General features: G+C 40.5%; 1 protein-coding gene across 1 annotated transcript in view; it reads left to right on the top strand.

Moving 5' to 3' along the window:
- Positions 1–15,467, top strand: part of ETF1 (eukaryotic translation termination factor 1) — a 30,237-nt gene extending 14,770 nt beyond the window's left edge. The window contains 9 exon segments of the mRNA NM_001252146.1: positions 5,247–5,422; positions 5,949–6,088; positions 9,105–9,243; positions 10,013–10,203; positions 11,332–11,461; positions 12,230–12,385; positions 12,745–12,809; positions 14,388–14,535; positions 15,045–15,467. Coding sequence (NP_001239075.1) covers positions 5,247–5,422; positions 5,949–6,088; positions 9,105–9,243; positions 10,013–10,203; positions 11,332–11,461; positions 12,230–12,385; positions 12,745–12,809; positions 14,388–14,535; positions 15,045–15,127 — 1,228 coding nt within the window. The 3' untranslated portion in view covers positions 15,128–15,467.
- Positions 15,468–16,693: the final 1,226 nt, after the last annotated feature.

The raw sequence follows: 16,693 nt of genomic DNA, 5'->3' as shown, positions 1-16,693 counted from the left end.
CCCTTTTGAGAAATAACTCTTAGTCTGTAAAGATTTCCAAGAGCTTATAGGGTAGAGAAATATGCTCTCTTGAGAATTATTAATCTAAAAACTAGCACAAGCTAGTAAAAGTCGGTATTAAAATATATGTCTTTTTTCCCCATCTTCTATATTTTCATATTGTGCATGTGCATAAATTGACAGGCTCCTGTGTAGAGACAGGTAGGTGGTAGCTACGATAAGAGGCCATATTTGAAGTTAAATTTACCTGCCTAATGTTTCCACGTCCTCCCAGAGGAAACACCTCGTCTCCTCCTTGATCTGTAGAGTTTGACATAACGTCATAAGAAATTATCAGAAAGGCTCTTTGGAAATTTCCTTCTTAGAAACCTAGCCAGAGGGCAGCCCAGGTGGCTCAGCGGTTTAGCGCCACCTCCAGCCCAGAGTGTGATCCTGGAGACCCGGGATTGAGTCCCGCATCAACCTGTTTCTCCCTCTGCCTGTGTCTCTGCCTCTCTCTCTCTCTCTCTCTCTCTCTCTGTGTGTGTTTCTCATGAATAAATAAATAAAATCTTGAAAGAAAGAAAGGAAAGGAAAGGGAAGGAAACCTAGCAAGATAAATATTGGAAGAATAGCAGTTTGTTACAGTTGGTTGCTTTAAAAATAAAAATAGGATCCAACAGATTCACTGTAAAAGCTTTTTTTTTTCTTTTTTTTTAATACAAGATACCAATTTTGTTTCATTTGGGAATTCTTTTTCCATCTAGTTCAGAAACTGGAACATGGCCACAGGTAGATCAGTACGTAGAAATTTTTATTTCTAGACACTTTGTCCTCCTTTAGAAAAAGTTTCTTGAGACACCTGGATGGCTCAGTGGTTTAGTGCCTGCCTTTGGCCCAGGGCCTGATCCTGGAGTCCTGGGATCGAGTCCCGTATCAGGCTCCCATGCCTGTGTCTCTGCCTCTCTCTCTCTCTCTCTGTCTCTCATGAATAAATAAAGACCCAGGCAGAGGGAGAAGCAGGCTCCATGCAGGAAGTCCAATGTGAGACTCAGTCCCCGGACCCCAGGATCAGGCCCTGAATCGAAGGCAGGCACTAAACCACTGAGCCACCCAGGTGTCCCTAAATAAATAAAATATTTTTTAAAAGTTTCTTTTTGTAGTTGTACTGAGAAAATTGATATGAAAAACATTTAAGAGAGTGATAAACCTGACTTAATGTGTGTTTGCACATGAGCAAAGGATTGTTTTGGTTTGGTTTCTTAAGATATTTATTTATTTATTTATTTATTTATTTATTTATTTATTTATTTATTTATTTATTTGAGAGTGGGAAGCACAAGCGGGGGGGGGGAGGGATGACTGAGAAGCAAGCCCCCCGCCCCTCCCCACAAGCAGGGAGCCCAATGTGGGGCTCCATCCCAGGACCTTGGGATCATAACCTGAGCCAGATGCAGATGCTTAAGCAATTGGGCCACCCAGGAGCCCACAAAGGGTTGTTTTGAAGCATCTTTGCTTTGTGGTCATTTTGATTATGTTTGTAATGCCAAGTGAAGCTGCTCTTCTGTAAGACGGCTTGATTGTCTGGTTTGGCTAGAATATTTGCTCCCCTACCCGAGGGGTGGCAGCAGTGCACATAGCATACTTTACTGTGTACTGTCATTGATCAACTTGTAGTTCATTGAGGAAAGTATTGCGGAAGTTATGAACATGCCTTCTGGGTTTTGAATAGAAACCTCAGCAGAAACAGTGCCAGTTTCAGAGATAGAAAAAAAGCTGATAATCTGAGAGTAACTATTTGATAGTTGGAAAGGCTAGATAGGCAGCCTGTCTGCTTATAGAGAAAACCTGTCAAGAGAACCTGTGGTATTTACCACTAGGAGGAAACTTTGAAAGGGCAGGGTCTTCTGTAAATGAGGTCCCTTTCTATCACTAATACTGAGGAAAAATAAATTTGTGAAATTCGTTTTACTGTATATAATACAGTTATGTATATTATATAATATAAATTGGTTCAGTTTATAGGTAGCTATTGTAAGAAAGCCAGCTATTAGATATGGGGCTCATAACTTCCTATATATATGTATTACAGAGTTGATTCTGTTCATATTGCCACTCTTCCTAATAATACTGATGACCTAGTTTTTTTAACAAAAATAACAATTTATTGTTAATTTAGTAAACACAAATTAACATTTCTCAGAGAAACCTTGGCTTTTCTAGTAAGCTGTCAGGTTAAAAGTCCAAGAGATTTTAAAAGGAGTAACCTGTTCTGAGTCTTTCCTATAGATTTTTTTTTTTTTAAGATTTTATTTATTTATTCATGAGAGAGAGAGAGGCAGAGACACAGGCAGAAGGAGAAGCAGGCTCCATGCAGGTAGCCAGACATGGGACTGGATCCCGGGTCTCCAGGATCACACCCCCGCTGAGCCACTGGGGCTGCCGATTTTTTTTTTTATAAACTGCCTTATTCATACACGGTTTTACATACTGTAAAAATTATTCCCTTTTTAAATATCTATTTTTAAAGTAAATAAGCTCTGTGCCCAACATGGGGCCCAAACTCACAACTCTGAGATCAAGAGTCCCATGCTTCACCAGCTGAGCCAGCCAGGCACCTCTAATTACTCCCCTCATCATTTAGGGGCAGGATGGGGTTTTCCTGCTTTTGTTGTTTTAAAGATTTATTTATTTGAGTAATCTCTGTACCCAGCAGGGCTCAAACCCACAACCCCAAAATCAAGAGTTGCACTCTCTTCTGACTGAGCCAGCTGGTCAACCTCTTAATTAGGCCCCTTTTAAAGGACACAGCATACTGGTTTCTTAAGAGTTATGCAACAATCACCGCTATCTAATTTGAGAACATTTTTATCAACCCAGAAAGAAGGTTCCCCATACCCATATTTGTTTTCATTTCTCTTGAGCATATACCTCAGATGGTATGGATGGATTGGTTGTATCATGTGGTTAACTGTTGAACCTTAAATGATTAGCAAGTATTGTCTCCCATTCTGAGTTGGCTTTTTACTTTCTTGATGGTGTCCTTTATCTTTTTTTTTTTTTTTTTTTTAAGATTTTATTTATTTGCAAGAGATTGAGATAGTGAGAGCTCGAGCAAGGGAGAGAAGGAGAAAGCAGGCTCAGCCTGGGAGCTTGATCCCAGGACCCTGGGTTCACAACCTAAGCCAAAGACAGATGCTTAACCACTGAGCCACCCAGGCACTCCTGATGGTGTCCTTTAAAGCATAAAAGTTTTTAATTTTAGTAAAATCTTTAAAAAAAAATAAAGTGGAACTAAAAAAGGGACGTCTCGGTGGCTCAGTGGTTGAGCGTCTGCCTTTGGCTCGGTGCGTGATCCTGGGGTCCTGGGATTGAGTCTCCCATCTGGCTCCCTGCATGGAGCCTGCTTCTCCCTCTGCCTATGTCTCTGCCTCCCTCTCTGTCTCACGTGAATTAATAAAAAATTAAAAAAAACTTTTTTAATGTACCTTCAGATAACGTAGCTAAAAAAGATGTCATTGGCATCAGCATCAGTTAGAAGTGGGTGGCTACTCCTAAGGGTCCGTCCATGTGGCAAGGCCTTGGTAATAGTGTTTGTCCTCCATAGTTCAGAGTTTGGTCCTCATTTTTCATTCTGGAAGCTTAAAAAGCTTGAATTTGTTTAAGCACCCAGAATTGACCAGCTTCTTAGTGTATGGTGTGTGTGTGTGCACGCGCGCGCGTGTATCTTCTCAAAATCAAAAGTGATTAATACGGGGATCCCTAGGTGGCTCAGCGGTTTAGCACTTGCCTTTGGCCCAGGGCGTGATCCTGGGGTCCCAGGATCGAGTCCCACATCGGGCTTCCTATGTGTGGCCTGCTTCTCCCTCTGCCTGTGTCTCTGTCTCTCCCATGAATAAGTAAATAAAATATTTTTTAAGTGATTAATATGTAAAGCACATTTAGAGATACACATAGATGTGTGTGATTTCTTAATTGGGAATATGTGTGAATTCCAAGACACTCCCATTATCAGATTACTTAGGGTGCTAAATTAGTGATTATAAATTCATAGTGAGCCTGGAATTTAAAGGGGGTAAGGGCAGACAGGATAATATTCATTTGTTATTTCATCTGGGCTTGGTAAAAACTGGTTACATCATCCTGTGACAGCTTCTCCCACTGAAGAACCACAAGATTCTAGGCCTCTGCCATGGACTCTGTCAAATTCCAGCCTGTTGTCACCCCCTAATGAATGTTTCTCTCTTGACCCTTGAAGAATGAGGTGTTTCCCAAGCATCTCTTAGAGGGCTGTCTTTTTCTTTACATAGCTAAAATTCATTCATATACTTGAGTACGGGGGCATCTGGGGAGCTCAGTTGGTTAAGCGACTGACTTCAGTTCAGGTCATGGTCTCAGGGTCCTAGGATTGAGCCCAGCATGAGGCTCCCGGTTCAACAGGGAGTCTGCCTGTCTTTCTCCTCTGCCCCTCCCCCCTGCTTGTCCGCACACATGTATACACACACACTCTCTCTCTAGCAAATAAAATATTTATTTAAAAATAAACAGGGGGCAGCCCTGGTGGCTCAGCGGTTTAGCGCCGCCTTCAGCCCAGGGTGTGATCCTGGAGACCCGGGATCGAGTCCTGCGTCGGGCTCCCTGCATGGAGCCTGCTTCTCCCTCTGCCTGTGTCTCTGCCTCTCTCTCTCTCTCTCTCTCTGTGTCTCTCATGAATAAATAAATAAAATCTTTAAAAAATAAAAATAAAAAAAAATAAATAAAATAAAAATAAACGGCGACAGCCTGGGTGGCTCAGCGGTTTAACACCAGCTGCAGCCCAGGGCCTGATCCTGGAGATCCAGGATCTAGTCCCACTTCGGGCTCCCTGCATGGAGCCTGCTTCTCTCTCTGCTTGTCTCTGCCTGCCTCTCTCTCTCTCTCTCTCTCTCTCTCTCAAATAAATTAAAAATCTTTAAAAGTAAATAAATAAAAATAAACAAACATGGGACACCTGGGTGGCTCAGTGGTTGGGCATCTGGCTTTGACTTAGGGCATGATCCTGGAGTCTTTGGGATCAAGTCCCACATCGGACTTCCTGCATGGAGCCCGCTTCTCCCTCTGCCTTTCTGCCTCTCTCTGCGTGTCTCTCATGAATAAATAAATAAAATCTTTAAATAAAATAAAACAAATAATTGAGTGCCTACCATATTCTGAACAATGATAAACATGAATTTAAACTCTTCACTAATGTGGTACTTGAACCTCTAATGTTATTCTTTCTTCCACAGCAATGGCACAAGCATGATATCATTGATCATTCCTCCCAAAGACCAGATTTCACGAGTGGCAAAAATGTTAGCAGATGAGTTTGGAACTGCATCTAACATTAAGTCACGAGTAAACCGCCTTTCAGTCCTGGGAGCCATTACATCTGTACAACAAAGACTCAAACTTTATAACAAAGGTAATCTAGAGCTTAATCATTTTCCTCCTCTACTTTATCTTGGTTATATTTTCCACTGTGATCCTGCCATGATGCCTTTGGTTACTAATGTTTTTGTTTTTTTCAGACATCTATCAGCAATGTCCCTTCGGCCTTGGAATTTAACCTTTTTTTTTTTTTTTTAAGTTACTTTTCTTTAGTAGTTAATTAAAGACATAAATCCTCCTTTTTAAAACATTTCAGAATTTTTCAAAATTAGGGAAAGGATTCTGCAGGAAAGATGACAAATATTTCTGCCTTATATAAATTAAGCTTTAAAGGAGCCAGGGACATAGGGCATCTGGCTGGCTCAGTCAGTAGAGCATGCAGTTCTTCATCTCCAGGTTGTAAGTTTGAGCCTCGCATTGAGTGTAGAGATTACTAAAAATAAATTTTTTAAAAAATATTTGAAAATAAAGGACCAGGGACAGTAGACTGTTGGAATATTTTCTGTTAATTGAGGAAAATTAGCTGCAGGTTTAAGTAGAGAAATTGTGTTTTTTTGCAGTACCTCCAAATGGCCTGGTTGTTTACTGTGGTACAATTGTAACAGAAGAAGGAAAGGAAAAGAAAGTCAACATTGACTTTGAACCTTTTAAACCAATTAATACGTCATTGTATTTGTGTGACAACAAATTCCATACAGAGGTAAGAAGTTCAAACAAAATTTTCATCATTCTAGAAAGAAACCACATACCCATTAGAAGTCATTACCAATCCTCACTTCTTTCCCACCCTCTCAAGACCTCTCACCTCTAGGCTATGACTGATCTTTACTGTCTCTAGATTCGCTTATGTTGGGCATTTCATACAGTGGGTAGCTTTTTGTGACTGGTTTCTTTAACTTAGCATCAGTACTTCATCTCTTTTTGTTATGAAATGATATTTGTTGCATTTTATGTATCTGTTCATGATTTGATGGGCATTTGTGTCATTTCCACTGTTTGGCTATTAGGAATAATGCTGCTCTGAACATGTACACATTTTTGCATGACAGTGTGTTTTCATGGAGGAGGGGCAGGTGTATGCTTAGGAATGGAATTTCTGGGCGGCCCTGGTGGCTCAGCAGTTTAGCGCCGCCTTCAGCCCCGGGCGTGATCCTGGAGACCTGGGATCCAGTCCCACAGCAGGCTCCCCGCATGGAGCCTGTTCTCCCTCTGTCTGTGTCTCTGCCTCTCTCTCTTTCTCTCCTCTCTGTGTGTGTCTCATGAATAAATAAATAAAATCTTTTTTTTTTTTTTTTTTAAATAAAATCTTTAAAGAAAAAAAAAGGAATGGAGTTTCTGGGTAATGTAATTGTTTAAGCTTTTGGAGAATCGTCAGACTGATTCCAAGTCATTGTACCACAAGGCTGGCTATTAGCAAAAAATAAAAATACTTTGTGACACACTTAATGACCTAAGCATTTAGCATGTTTGAGGAAAGTGCTAAATTGGGTTTGGAGAACTAGTTAGAGGTAAAGATGTAACTGCCCACCTGATCTCCATCTCTCTCTCTCTCTCTCTCTCTCTATATATATATATATATGTATATATATATTTATATTTATATATATGTATGTATGTATACATACACACATGAACTTGGTTGTATTTCTAGCACCCTTAGTTATCAGCTCACAAATGATAAAATCTTTAGGACTATAAGAGCTTCCCCCCCACCCCAATAAAACTTTTGAGTGACAGAGCTGCCATAAGATAAAATTTTAAGGGTGGAAAGGAAGCCTCATTAGAGTGACCTAAATCAGTCAACAGTAGAACAATCAGGAATTCACAGCTGGCTCCTAGTTCAGTCTTTTGCTTTTCATCGACCTAGGGAAAAACCTCTACAGTGGAATTAGAACTGACATTTGTCGACACAGTTTACAATGGATGATTTCTGCTAACTTGACAGGAAGTCCAGTTCCAGTTGAATCTTGGTTTGTTGCATAGATGGTTGAGATTGTTCTCTTGGCTATCTTGTCAGTCTCCTTCTGGGAAAAGCTTCATTGGGAAGGCTCTTATCTAGTCCCATTTACCTGTATCTAGTTTCATGAAAGCAGATTTTAAGTCTTGTTAATTTAAATGCTACCTGGTATGCATATTATTTAGCTTTAACTTATTAAGCTAGCTTCATTAGTATTTCTAAACCTTAACTCTTACAAGGTACTGTTTAATCTTGTTAGCTCTGTTTATTTTGGCTTTTAATTGATATATTGATAAGTACATATGAATGTGACCTACTGCACAACACAATTTATGTTCCGTGTAATCAGGATGATTATACAATTTTTTTTTTTAAGATTTTATTTATTCACAAGAGACACAGGCAGAGGGAGAAGCAGGCTTCATGCAGGGAGCCCGATGTAGGATTCAATCCTGGGTCTCCAGGTGCACGCCCTAGGCTGAAAAGTGGCGCTAAACCACTGAGCCATCCGGGCTGCCCTGATTATACATTCTTATGAGGGATAAGTATTCCCCAATGAGAATTCCTGAAAACCTAAATTAAGCTACCAAACACTGTGACATAATGTGTATAACATTCATGTCTTAATGCTAATGATCAGACATGGTTTGGTTAAAGATTGACCCTTATCCCTGGGTGGCGCAGCGGTTTAGCGCCTGCCTTTGGCCCAGGGCGTGATCCTGGAGACCCAGGATCGAATCCCACGTCAGGCTCCCAGTGCATGGAGCCTGCTTCTCCCTCTGCCTGTGTCTCTGCCTCTCTCTCTCTCTCACTGTGTGCCTATCATAAATAAAATTAAAAAAAAATAAAATTAAATTTAAAAAAATAATAAAATTAAATTTAAAAAAATAAAGATTGACCCTTAATGATTAATCTGCTTTCTGGTCAATTCTTAAAAGAAATTTTCTTCCTTAGTTAAAATGGAATGGATATTTCTTAGCTCCAGAAAAGCCTGGCATCTAGCATTTAGTCATCTATCAGGTGTAGACTCCCATCATGAAAACTCTTGCCCAGGACTATTTAAATATTTGCTCTTTCAGGAGGCAGAACCATGGGGATACAGTTATATGTTAACCCAGAAGGAGGGTTTTCCCCCATAAAACCCAAATCATTTAGCTATATAATACCTTTAAAAGAAGATTGAGTTTTATATCCTGATACCATTAAGGAGGCTCAAGACATAGGAGTTAAATGAAAAATTTCCAAACTAGATCTTTTTATAGACTTTGTTTCCGGGTTTTTTACTCATATACTCCTACTCTAGAGTTGATTTACAAGATACTCTTTGCTATGATGAATACTGCCTGTTGATGCTGGGCTTTTACAGAAAGTCAGCTTTTGGAGGTTAGACTTATTTTGTTAGGTTAGACTTCTAACTGTTATGTTTCATGAATTGCCATCACTCTAAATTAAATCAAAGACTAGAATGAACCTGAATCCTCCATCTCTTTTGGGTTTGTATTCATGTGTCCAGGTCAGGTTTGTTGAAAGGCTTCACGTCAATATTGTTGGGTTTTTTTCCCCTGCAGCTGGTTCAGAATTGTACATATGGGTTACATATTTATAGCTGAATTCCAGATTATTCCATAAAATGGCTTTTCTCTAAGTATTCATACCATTCTGGGTGGGGTAAAAGGGCTAGTATACCTGCTTTTGGGTTTTGTCTTTACCCTAGCAAAGCTTAGGTATTTATTGTGTGGTACTTATGTTTGCTTTTCAGGCTCTTACAGCACTACTTTCAGATGACAGCAAGTTTGGCTTCATTGTAATAGATGGTAGTGGTGCACTTTTTGGCACACTCCAAGGAAACACAAGAGAAGTCTTGCACAAGTTCACTGTGGATCTCCCAAAGAAACATGGTAACACAAGAAGAGAACACAAGCCCATTTTATCTGTGTCTAGCAATAAAGAAACAAATAGTACTGTTGACCCTTGAACAACATGGGAGTGAGGGGCACTGACCCCACACACACATAGCTTTTGTTGAAAATCGGCATGTAACTTTTGGCTACCCAAAAACTTTACTAATAAACTATTACTGGGAAGCCTTAGCATTAACATAAACCATCAATTAACACATTATAAATGTTATATTATACTATTTTTTTTTTACTATATTTTTAAAGTAGGAAAAAATATTTTAAAAATCATATGGAAGAGAAAATATATTTACAGAACTAGATTGTATTTATTGAAAAAATCCACATATAAGTGAACCCACACAGTTTAATTCAAACCTTTATTATTTAAGGGTCAGCCTGTAGGGGCACCTGACTGGCTCATTTGGTTGAGTTTGCAACTCTTGATCTCCAAGTTTTGAGTTCAAGCCCCACATTGGGGGTAGAGATTACTTTAATATATATTTTTTTAATAAATCCAGGTGATAGGATAAACATCATGAAAGGACTCATGACTCCTTGGTGCCTCTGGCTCCTTCTTTTGATAAGATAATTAAACGTTTTAAGCGGGTAACTATTACCAGTTTATGCCAAACATTTAGTTAAGGAAATAGTAATTTTTCTCTTTGTACTTTTGTTGGGTAATAGCATGATTGCTTAGTTTTTATTTAGCAAGTTATTTTATGCTTTTTAATGATTGCCCTTTCTCCCCCCACTTTTTGTGTCAAAGGTAGAGGAGGTCAATCAGCCTTGCGTTTTGCTCGTTTAAGAATGGAAAAGCGACATAACTATGTTCGGAAAGTAGCTGAGACTGCTGTACAGCTGTTTATTTCTGGGGACAAAGTGAATGTGGCTGGTCTTGTTTTAGCTGGATCAGCGGACTTTAAAACTGAACTAAGTCAATCTGATATGTTTGATCAGGTAAGTGAGAAGTAGATGCTTTAATTGCTAGGCGGTAGTAAGTGCGTCTTTTGAGTACTGGAACACGTGCATCTCTTTGGGTTTTCAAATGATGTATTTCGTGTTTAAAAACCTAGCTCTAAAAAACAAAGAAAAAAGAACCTAGCTCTAATTGGCAGAATTAAGGTGTTTATTAAGAAACACCCCCCGTCCCTCCCCGCCCCCCTGAACGCCTGAGTGTCTCTCAGTAGTTAAGCGTATGCCTCCGGCGCAGGTCGTGATTCCAGGGTCATAGGATTGAGTCCCACATTGGGCTCCCCACTGGGAGCCTGCTTCTCCCTCTGCCTGTGTCTCTGCCTCTCTCTGTCTCTCATGAAAAAATAAATAATAAAATATTTTTTAAAAGAAAAAAAAAAAAACATTCCCCCAGGGGTATCTGGGTGGCTTAGTCGGTTAAGCATCTGCCGTTAGCTCAGGTCATGATCCTGAGGTCCTGGGATCGAGCCCCACATCATGTTCCTGAGCAGGGAGTGAAGAAACATTCTCCTGTACTTTTCTCGGTATTTTTTCTCTTTTAAAACCAGCCATTTTAGATAGAATCATTCTGGTCCTATGGCAGCTCCTAGTATAGTGGATAATTGGCCTCCAAATGAAGTATGATTTCAAAGAAACTAAGGGCTGATTTTTCTGATTTATTTGTTGAGGTAAATAAAGCATTAAAACTCTTAGCAATATGACAGAGCTGATTAGCTGACTTGATCCAGAAATATCTTTGGTTTATGACATGGGCTGGGACATAATCACATTTCCAAGTTGCTCTACTGGAGAGGGAGCAGCATTATGATAGAAGTCTCAACCAAAATGGTGGTGTACGCTACCAACTTAGATGGCAGGAACAGTCTCCTTTTTCCTTACCAAGAAACTTAGTCTTCAGCCCAGGGTGTAATCCTAGAGACCTGGGATCGAGTCCCCACATCAGGCTCCCTGCATGGAGCCTGCTTCTCCCTCTGCCTATGTTTCTGCCTCTCTCTCTCTCATGAATAAGTAAATAAAATCTTTAAAAAAAAAATGGTGGATCTTGGTAAAAGAGTTTTGAAGTACTAATGATGCTGTTTTTTTTTTTTTTTTTTTAATGTATATCTTTGTCAGAGGTTGCAATCAAAAGTTTTAAAATTAGTTGATATTTCCTATGGTGGCGAAAATGGATTCAACCAAGCTATTGAGTTATCTACTGAAGTCCTTTCCAACGTGAAATTCATTCAAGAGAAGAAATTAATAGGTATCAGTGAAATACAATTTATTTACTTCCTCTTTGAAATGTTTTTATCTGTATATTTGTGTGTACGTGATTTTATGTATGTAACAAGATGGTGAAAAGGGAAAAGTTAGATTTAGCATTTGTATTAAAAAGTTCTTCAGGGCAGCCCCGGTGGCTCAGTGGTTTAGTGCCTCCTTCAGCCTGGGGTGTGATCCTGGAGACCCGGGATCGAGTCCCATATCAGTCTCCCTGCATGGAGCCTGCTTCTCCATCTGCCTTTGTCTTTGTCTTTGTCTTTGCCTCTCTCTCTCTCATGAATAAATAAAATCTTTAAAAAAAAAAAATTCTTCAGTGGAACCCATCTTTTTTAGTCATGGGTTCTAATAAATGGGTTCACATTTCTACTATTTCTACCCTTTGGCAACAGGAACCAAACTTCAGTCTTATTTTGCAGATTATCCCTTGTAAGAGAGTGGTAAATAGAGGCCCTTAATTAGAGATTAATCTGGCCATTATTTGGCCTCGTTTCTGATTTAACAGCACACATATTTTTACAAACAGTTGTGTTTTTGGTCCAGCTCTTAACCTCTTGAGTCAAATTCTAGAGTCTTGACTAGAGTAGTAATAATTTTTCACTGACTTTTGGCACATAACTCATTTTTTAAGGTTTTTTTTTTTTTTTTTTTTTTTTTTTTTTCCCCTCTCTCTCTCTCTCTTGGATTTTGAGCAAGAAAGTCTGTATCTACAAAGGAAACCTTAACATATGTACTTACCTCTCCCTAATCACAGGACGATACTTTGATGAAATCAGCCAGGACACGGGCAAGTACTGTTTTGGAGTTGAAGATACACTAAAGGCTTTAGAAATGGGAGCTGTAGAGATTCTAATAGTCTATGAAAATCTGGATATAATGAGATATGTTCTTCATTGCCAAGGCACAGAAGGTATGTGAATTAGAAAATAAAATAAGACTGCTATTTCTTAGTGACCTCTGTGTTCTGGAAACCTTGGGTGGCGATTTGGAAGAGGTGGCTTCATTTTTCATAAATTGTTTTGCTTGAAGTGATAAATGTCTGCTTAAGACTTAGGTTTCCTGAGAACAAGAATCTTGAATGTCTTTGGTGTTTACTTATAGTAGGAGCAGCGTACCTGTTAGCCATTCAGTGCATGTGGACTAATGTTTATGAAAAGAAGGTTTATGGGAGTTCAGAATCCCTTTCACCTAACCTGACTTTTCTCATGAGACTTAGATCTGTTACTATATGAGAACCAGGTTAACACCTTTTTTTCCCCAATACTACAGAAGAGAAAATTCTCTATCTAACTCCAGAACAAGAGAAGGATAAATCTCATTTCACAGACAAAGAGGTATGTGGTTGTTTTCCTAGTTTGGTGATACATGCATGGAAACATAAATCCATGTTAGAGGGGCATCTGGGTGACTCAGTGGTTGAGCATCTGCCTTTGGCTCAGGTCATGATCCTAGGGTCCTGGGATCGAGTCCCACATCGGGCTTCTCGTGGAGAGCCTGCTTCTCTCCCTCTGCCTATGTCTCTGCCTCTCTCTCTCTCTGTCTTTCATGAATAAATAAATAAAATCTTTAAAAAAAAATCCATGTTAGAGCACTGACAGTGTAGAGTATCTGCCTTAGGAAACTGAACTTCATACTGTTGGCACTTGGGAAGTGGTGGGCAACAGGACGTGGTCACCTTTTTTCTCCAACATGCCAGTCTGATTCTAAGAAAGGAGGCTATGCCATAGTTACTGTTGCTTGGGATTTTTAAAGTAGTTAAGCATTTTTTTTTTTAAGATTTTATTTATTTATTCTTGAGAGACACAAAGACAGGCAGAGGGAGAAGCAGGCTTCCTGCAAAGGAGCCCAATGTGGGACTCAATCCCAGAACCCCAGGATCACGCCCTGAACTGAATGCAGACTCCCAACTGCTGAGCCACCCAGGCATCCCTAGTTAAGCATTCTCGTTCTTGAAGTAGTAGAGAGGAAGATTTGACTGACTAGTCAAATCTCTTTTGCACTGTGAATCTGCTGCTTGCTTCACTGACTTTATCAGCTCTTACACTGAAACAGCTTCTATAGGTTTGGTCTAAATGCCATCACCATAGCTTAAAGTGTCGTCTGCCCAGCACAGATCCCTTAGGGGTAGTAGCTTCCTCAAATTGTGTCTTGAAGGACTTTATTTTTTACAAGGCTATTCCCAAAGCAGTTCTGTTGTGTCTCTTCTGGGTTGTTAAACGAGTACTGCCTAGAGACACTTTACAGTCTGACTCTGAAACAACAGGAACTAGAAGCTGAAAAACTAAGTGTGTGTTGACATTTCATCACTAAACCAGAGACTTAGGAGGAATGTTATTGGAAATAGAACTGTCCTGGGCAGCCCCAGTGGCGCAGCGGTTTGGAGCCGCCTGCAGCCTGGGGTGTGATCCTGGAGACCCGAGATTGAGTCCCACATCGGGCTCCCTGCATGGAGCCTGCTTCTCCCTCTGTCTGTGTCTGTGCCCCTCTCTCTTTGTGTCTATGAATAAAAAAATAAAATCTTTAAAAAAAAAAAAAAGAAAGGGGATCCCTGGGTGGCGCAGCGGTTTGGCGCCTGCCTTTGGCCCAGGGCACGATCCTGGAGACCCAGGATCGAGTCCCACGTCGGGCTCCCGGTGCATGGAGCCTGCTTCCCCCTCTGCCTGTGTCTCTGCCTCTCTCTCTCTCTCTGTGACTATCATAAATAAATAAAAAATTTAAAAAAAAAAAAAAAAAGAAAGAAAAAGAACTGTCCTATCAGAATTATGTCACTAGAAACCAGAACTCATATAGAAAGTTGTATACCCACTCAATGAGAGGGAGAATGAGAATGATGGCGGATGGGGAAGCTAGGATCGCTAAGTCTTGATACATCTTGATCCCATTTTTTCTGTATCTCATGGTCACCCTTGTAGACAGGACAAGAACATGAGCTGATTGAGAGTATGCCCCTGCTGGAGTGGTTTGCTAACAATTATAAAAAATTTGGAGCTACATTGGAAATTGTCACAGATAAGTCACAAGAAGGATCCCAGTTTGTGAAAGGATTTGGTGGAATTGGAGGTGAGTAGCAAGGAAGGAAGTTAAAGTCCAGGGTCTCAGGTCAAAGCTTTACTGTCTATCCCAAAATCAAGTTACTTCAGGCAAGGTGTCCTTATCACCCACCAAGGCAGGTGGGTGGAGGCAACACTTGGCATGGTCGTGGGTTCCTTGGTTGGGACCCTTTTCTTAAGATTGATTTATTTTAGAGAGGAGGGGGAGTCTGCATGCATGGTGGGTGCGGAGGGGCAGATGGAGAGACAAACTCAAGCCTTCTCTGTGCTGAGTGTGTGGAGCCTGACATGGGGCGCAATCCACCATCCTGAGATTACTACCCAACCTAAGCCGAAACCAAGGGTCAGGCATCCAACCGACTGTGCCATGCAGGTGCCTTATGGTTGGGACTATTTTTTATTACCATCTCTTTGTTTCCTGTAATTCTACAAGGGAATTGGGCTTTCCTTATCGAAGCAAACCCTCCCCATCGCAAGAACACAGACACAGATGATTGACTCTTTGATTTGCTTCCCCAGGTATCTTGCGGTACCGAGTAGATTTCCAGGGAATGGAATACCAAGGAGGAGATGATGAATTTTTTGACCTTGATGACTACTAGGTAGTCGACATGGGTCCGGCAAAATGTGCCTCACCCTCCAGCATCCAACCCAAGGAGCATACCCGTGGTGGAATCCAAACAGATCCCTGCCTTACAATTGGAACATTTCCAGAACTTAATCCATGAGCATTGGATATTGAAAAGAAAACCGAAACAAAACGAGACCCAACCCTACACTTTGGTTTGTCATGGTGTCAGCGCAGCAGCCTACAACTAAGTTCCTAAAATCCCACTTTGGACTAATTTAAAAAAGAATCCCAGTTTTTACTTTTACTCGATGGTGAAATTGGTTGCTCTTGTATTTTATGAAAAAAAAATGATTTTTTTAACCTTCATACATAGAATCAAAAATACTTTAACTGCTGTAAACCTTCAAAAGTTAATAGAAATGAGATCATACTGGTTTGTTTCTTATTTTGATTGGAGAAAAATTAAATTGCTGCATTTCGCAGTGACCCATTTACATGGCATTCTCAGCTTAGACTGCATAAGAAGAAATACACGCGGTGAAATGTCGGAACCGTTTCTCTCTTGGTCTGTTTAATGTTGAAAGGGTGAGCTAATAGGAGGCAATTTCAACTTCACTCCCTCACACTACTCCTCCCCCTCCAGACTGTCAGTTTCAAGGATGCAAACTGCATTGCAAAGTCAAAACTGACACATGAAGCATTTGGGCCAAGTGCACTGTTTGCTTCCATCTGTTTTGCAGTTGCATTGACAAGGGTTCCCATAATCTTAGCCTACTAGAAACCAGTTTGGGATGGATATGATGGGGCTTCTGTGCTATTGCTGGGATTGGGAGAAATAAAACATGCAATTTAAGTGGACGCAAAGAAATTTAAAGAATATTTTATTTTGCTTGGGTCTGTCCTTGGTAAAAGGGAGGTGGTCGTGTTTTCCTTGTGTTGGATGGCATGAGATTATGTGAATGTTTTGATTTTTTTTTTTTAAATGAACTGCAAGGTTTTTCACAGGAACGACTGACAAGACATGTATGACTGTGCATGTAATTATAAACCCCTGGCCTCCTGGTGGGGTTGGAGCATCTGTTTCAAATATGGGACTTACAAGCACCTCTCATATGAGAAATTATGGGAGGGGGGTGGTGGGGAGGGCAGGGGTGGGAAGGGATGGGACACAGCTTCTGGCACCAAGGACTTAACTATATGGTGGATCCAAAAGTGGGCCTGAAAACCTGAAGCTTATGCTTCACAGCTGGGCTCTAAGTGGGACTTGACCCCAGCTGGCATGCAAGGTCATGGCATGCCCAAGGTGGTGACAGTGAATAAAGTGTATAGGATGTGCCCAGTGGTAGCAATGGAAAAAAAGTATACCAAATGGACTTTGAAGGACCAAAGGTTTTAAAAGTCAATTGGTATCATTCCCACACTGATAGGGTAGTGGGGTGCATTTGGTTTTCAAATTGGGTACTTTTAACACTTTAGTGCCTGACTGCTGTTCTTCACTGACTTGACTCAGTCACTCGTAGCTTTATTGGTCTGAACCAGCTCCTTGTTCCCAGGTTGCAGACCTGCCTATCGTTCCAATAATCCTGTTTCACTTGAA

Source organism: Canis lupus, chromosome 11, assembly GCF_011100685.1.
Source record: "Canis lupus familiaris isolate Mischka breed German Shepherd chromosome 11, alternate assembly UU_Cfam_GSD_1.0, whole genome shotgun sequence".
NCBI lineage: Eukaryota > Metazoa > Chordata > Mammalia > Carnivora > Canidae > Canis > Canis lupus.
The sequence above is the reverse complement of the archived record's forward strand: the minus strand, read 5'-3'. Positions and strand labels throughout refer to the sequence as shown.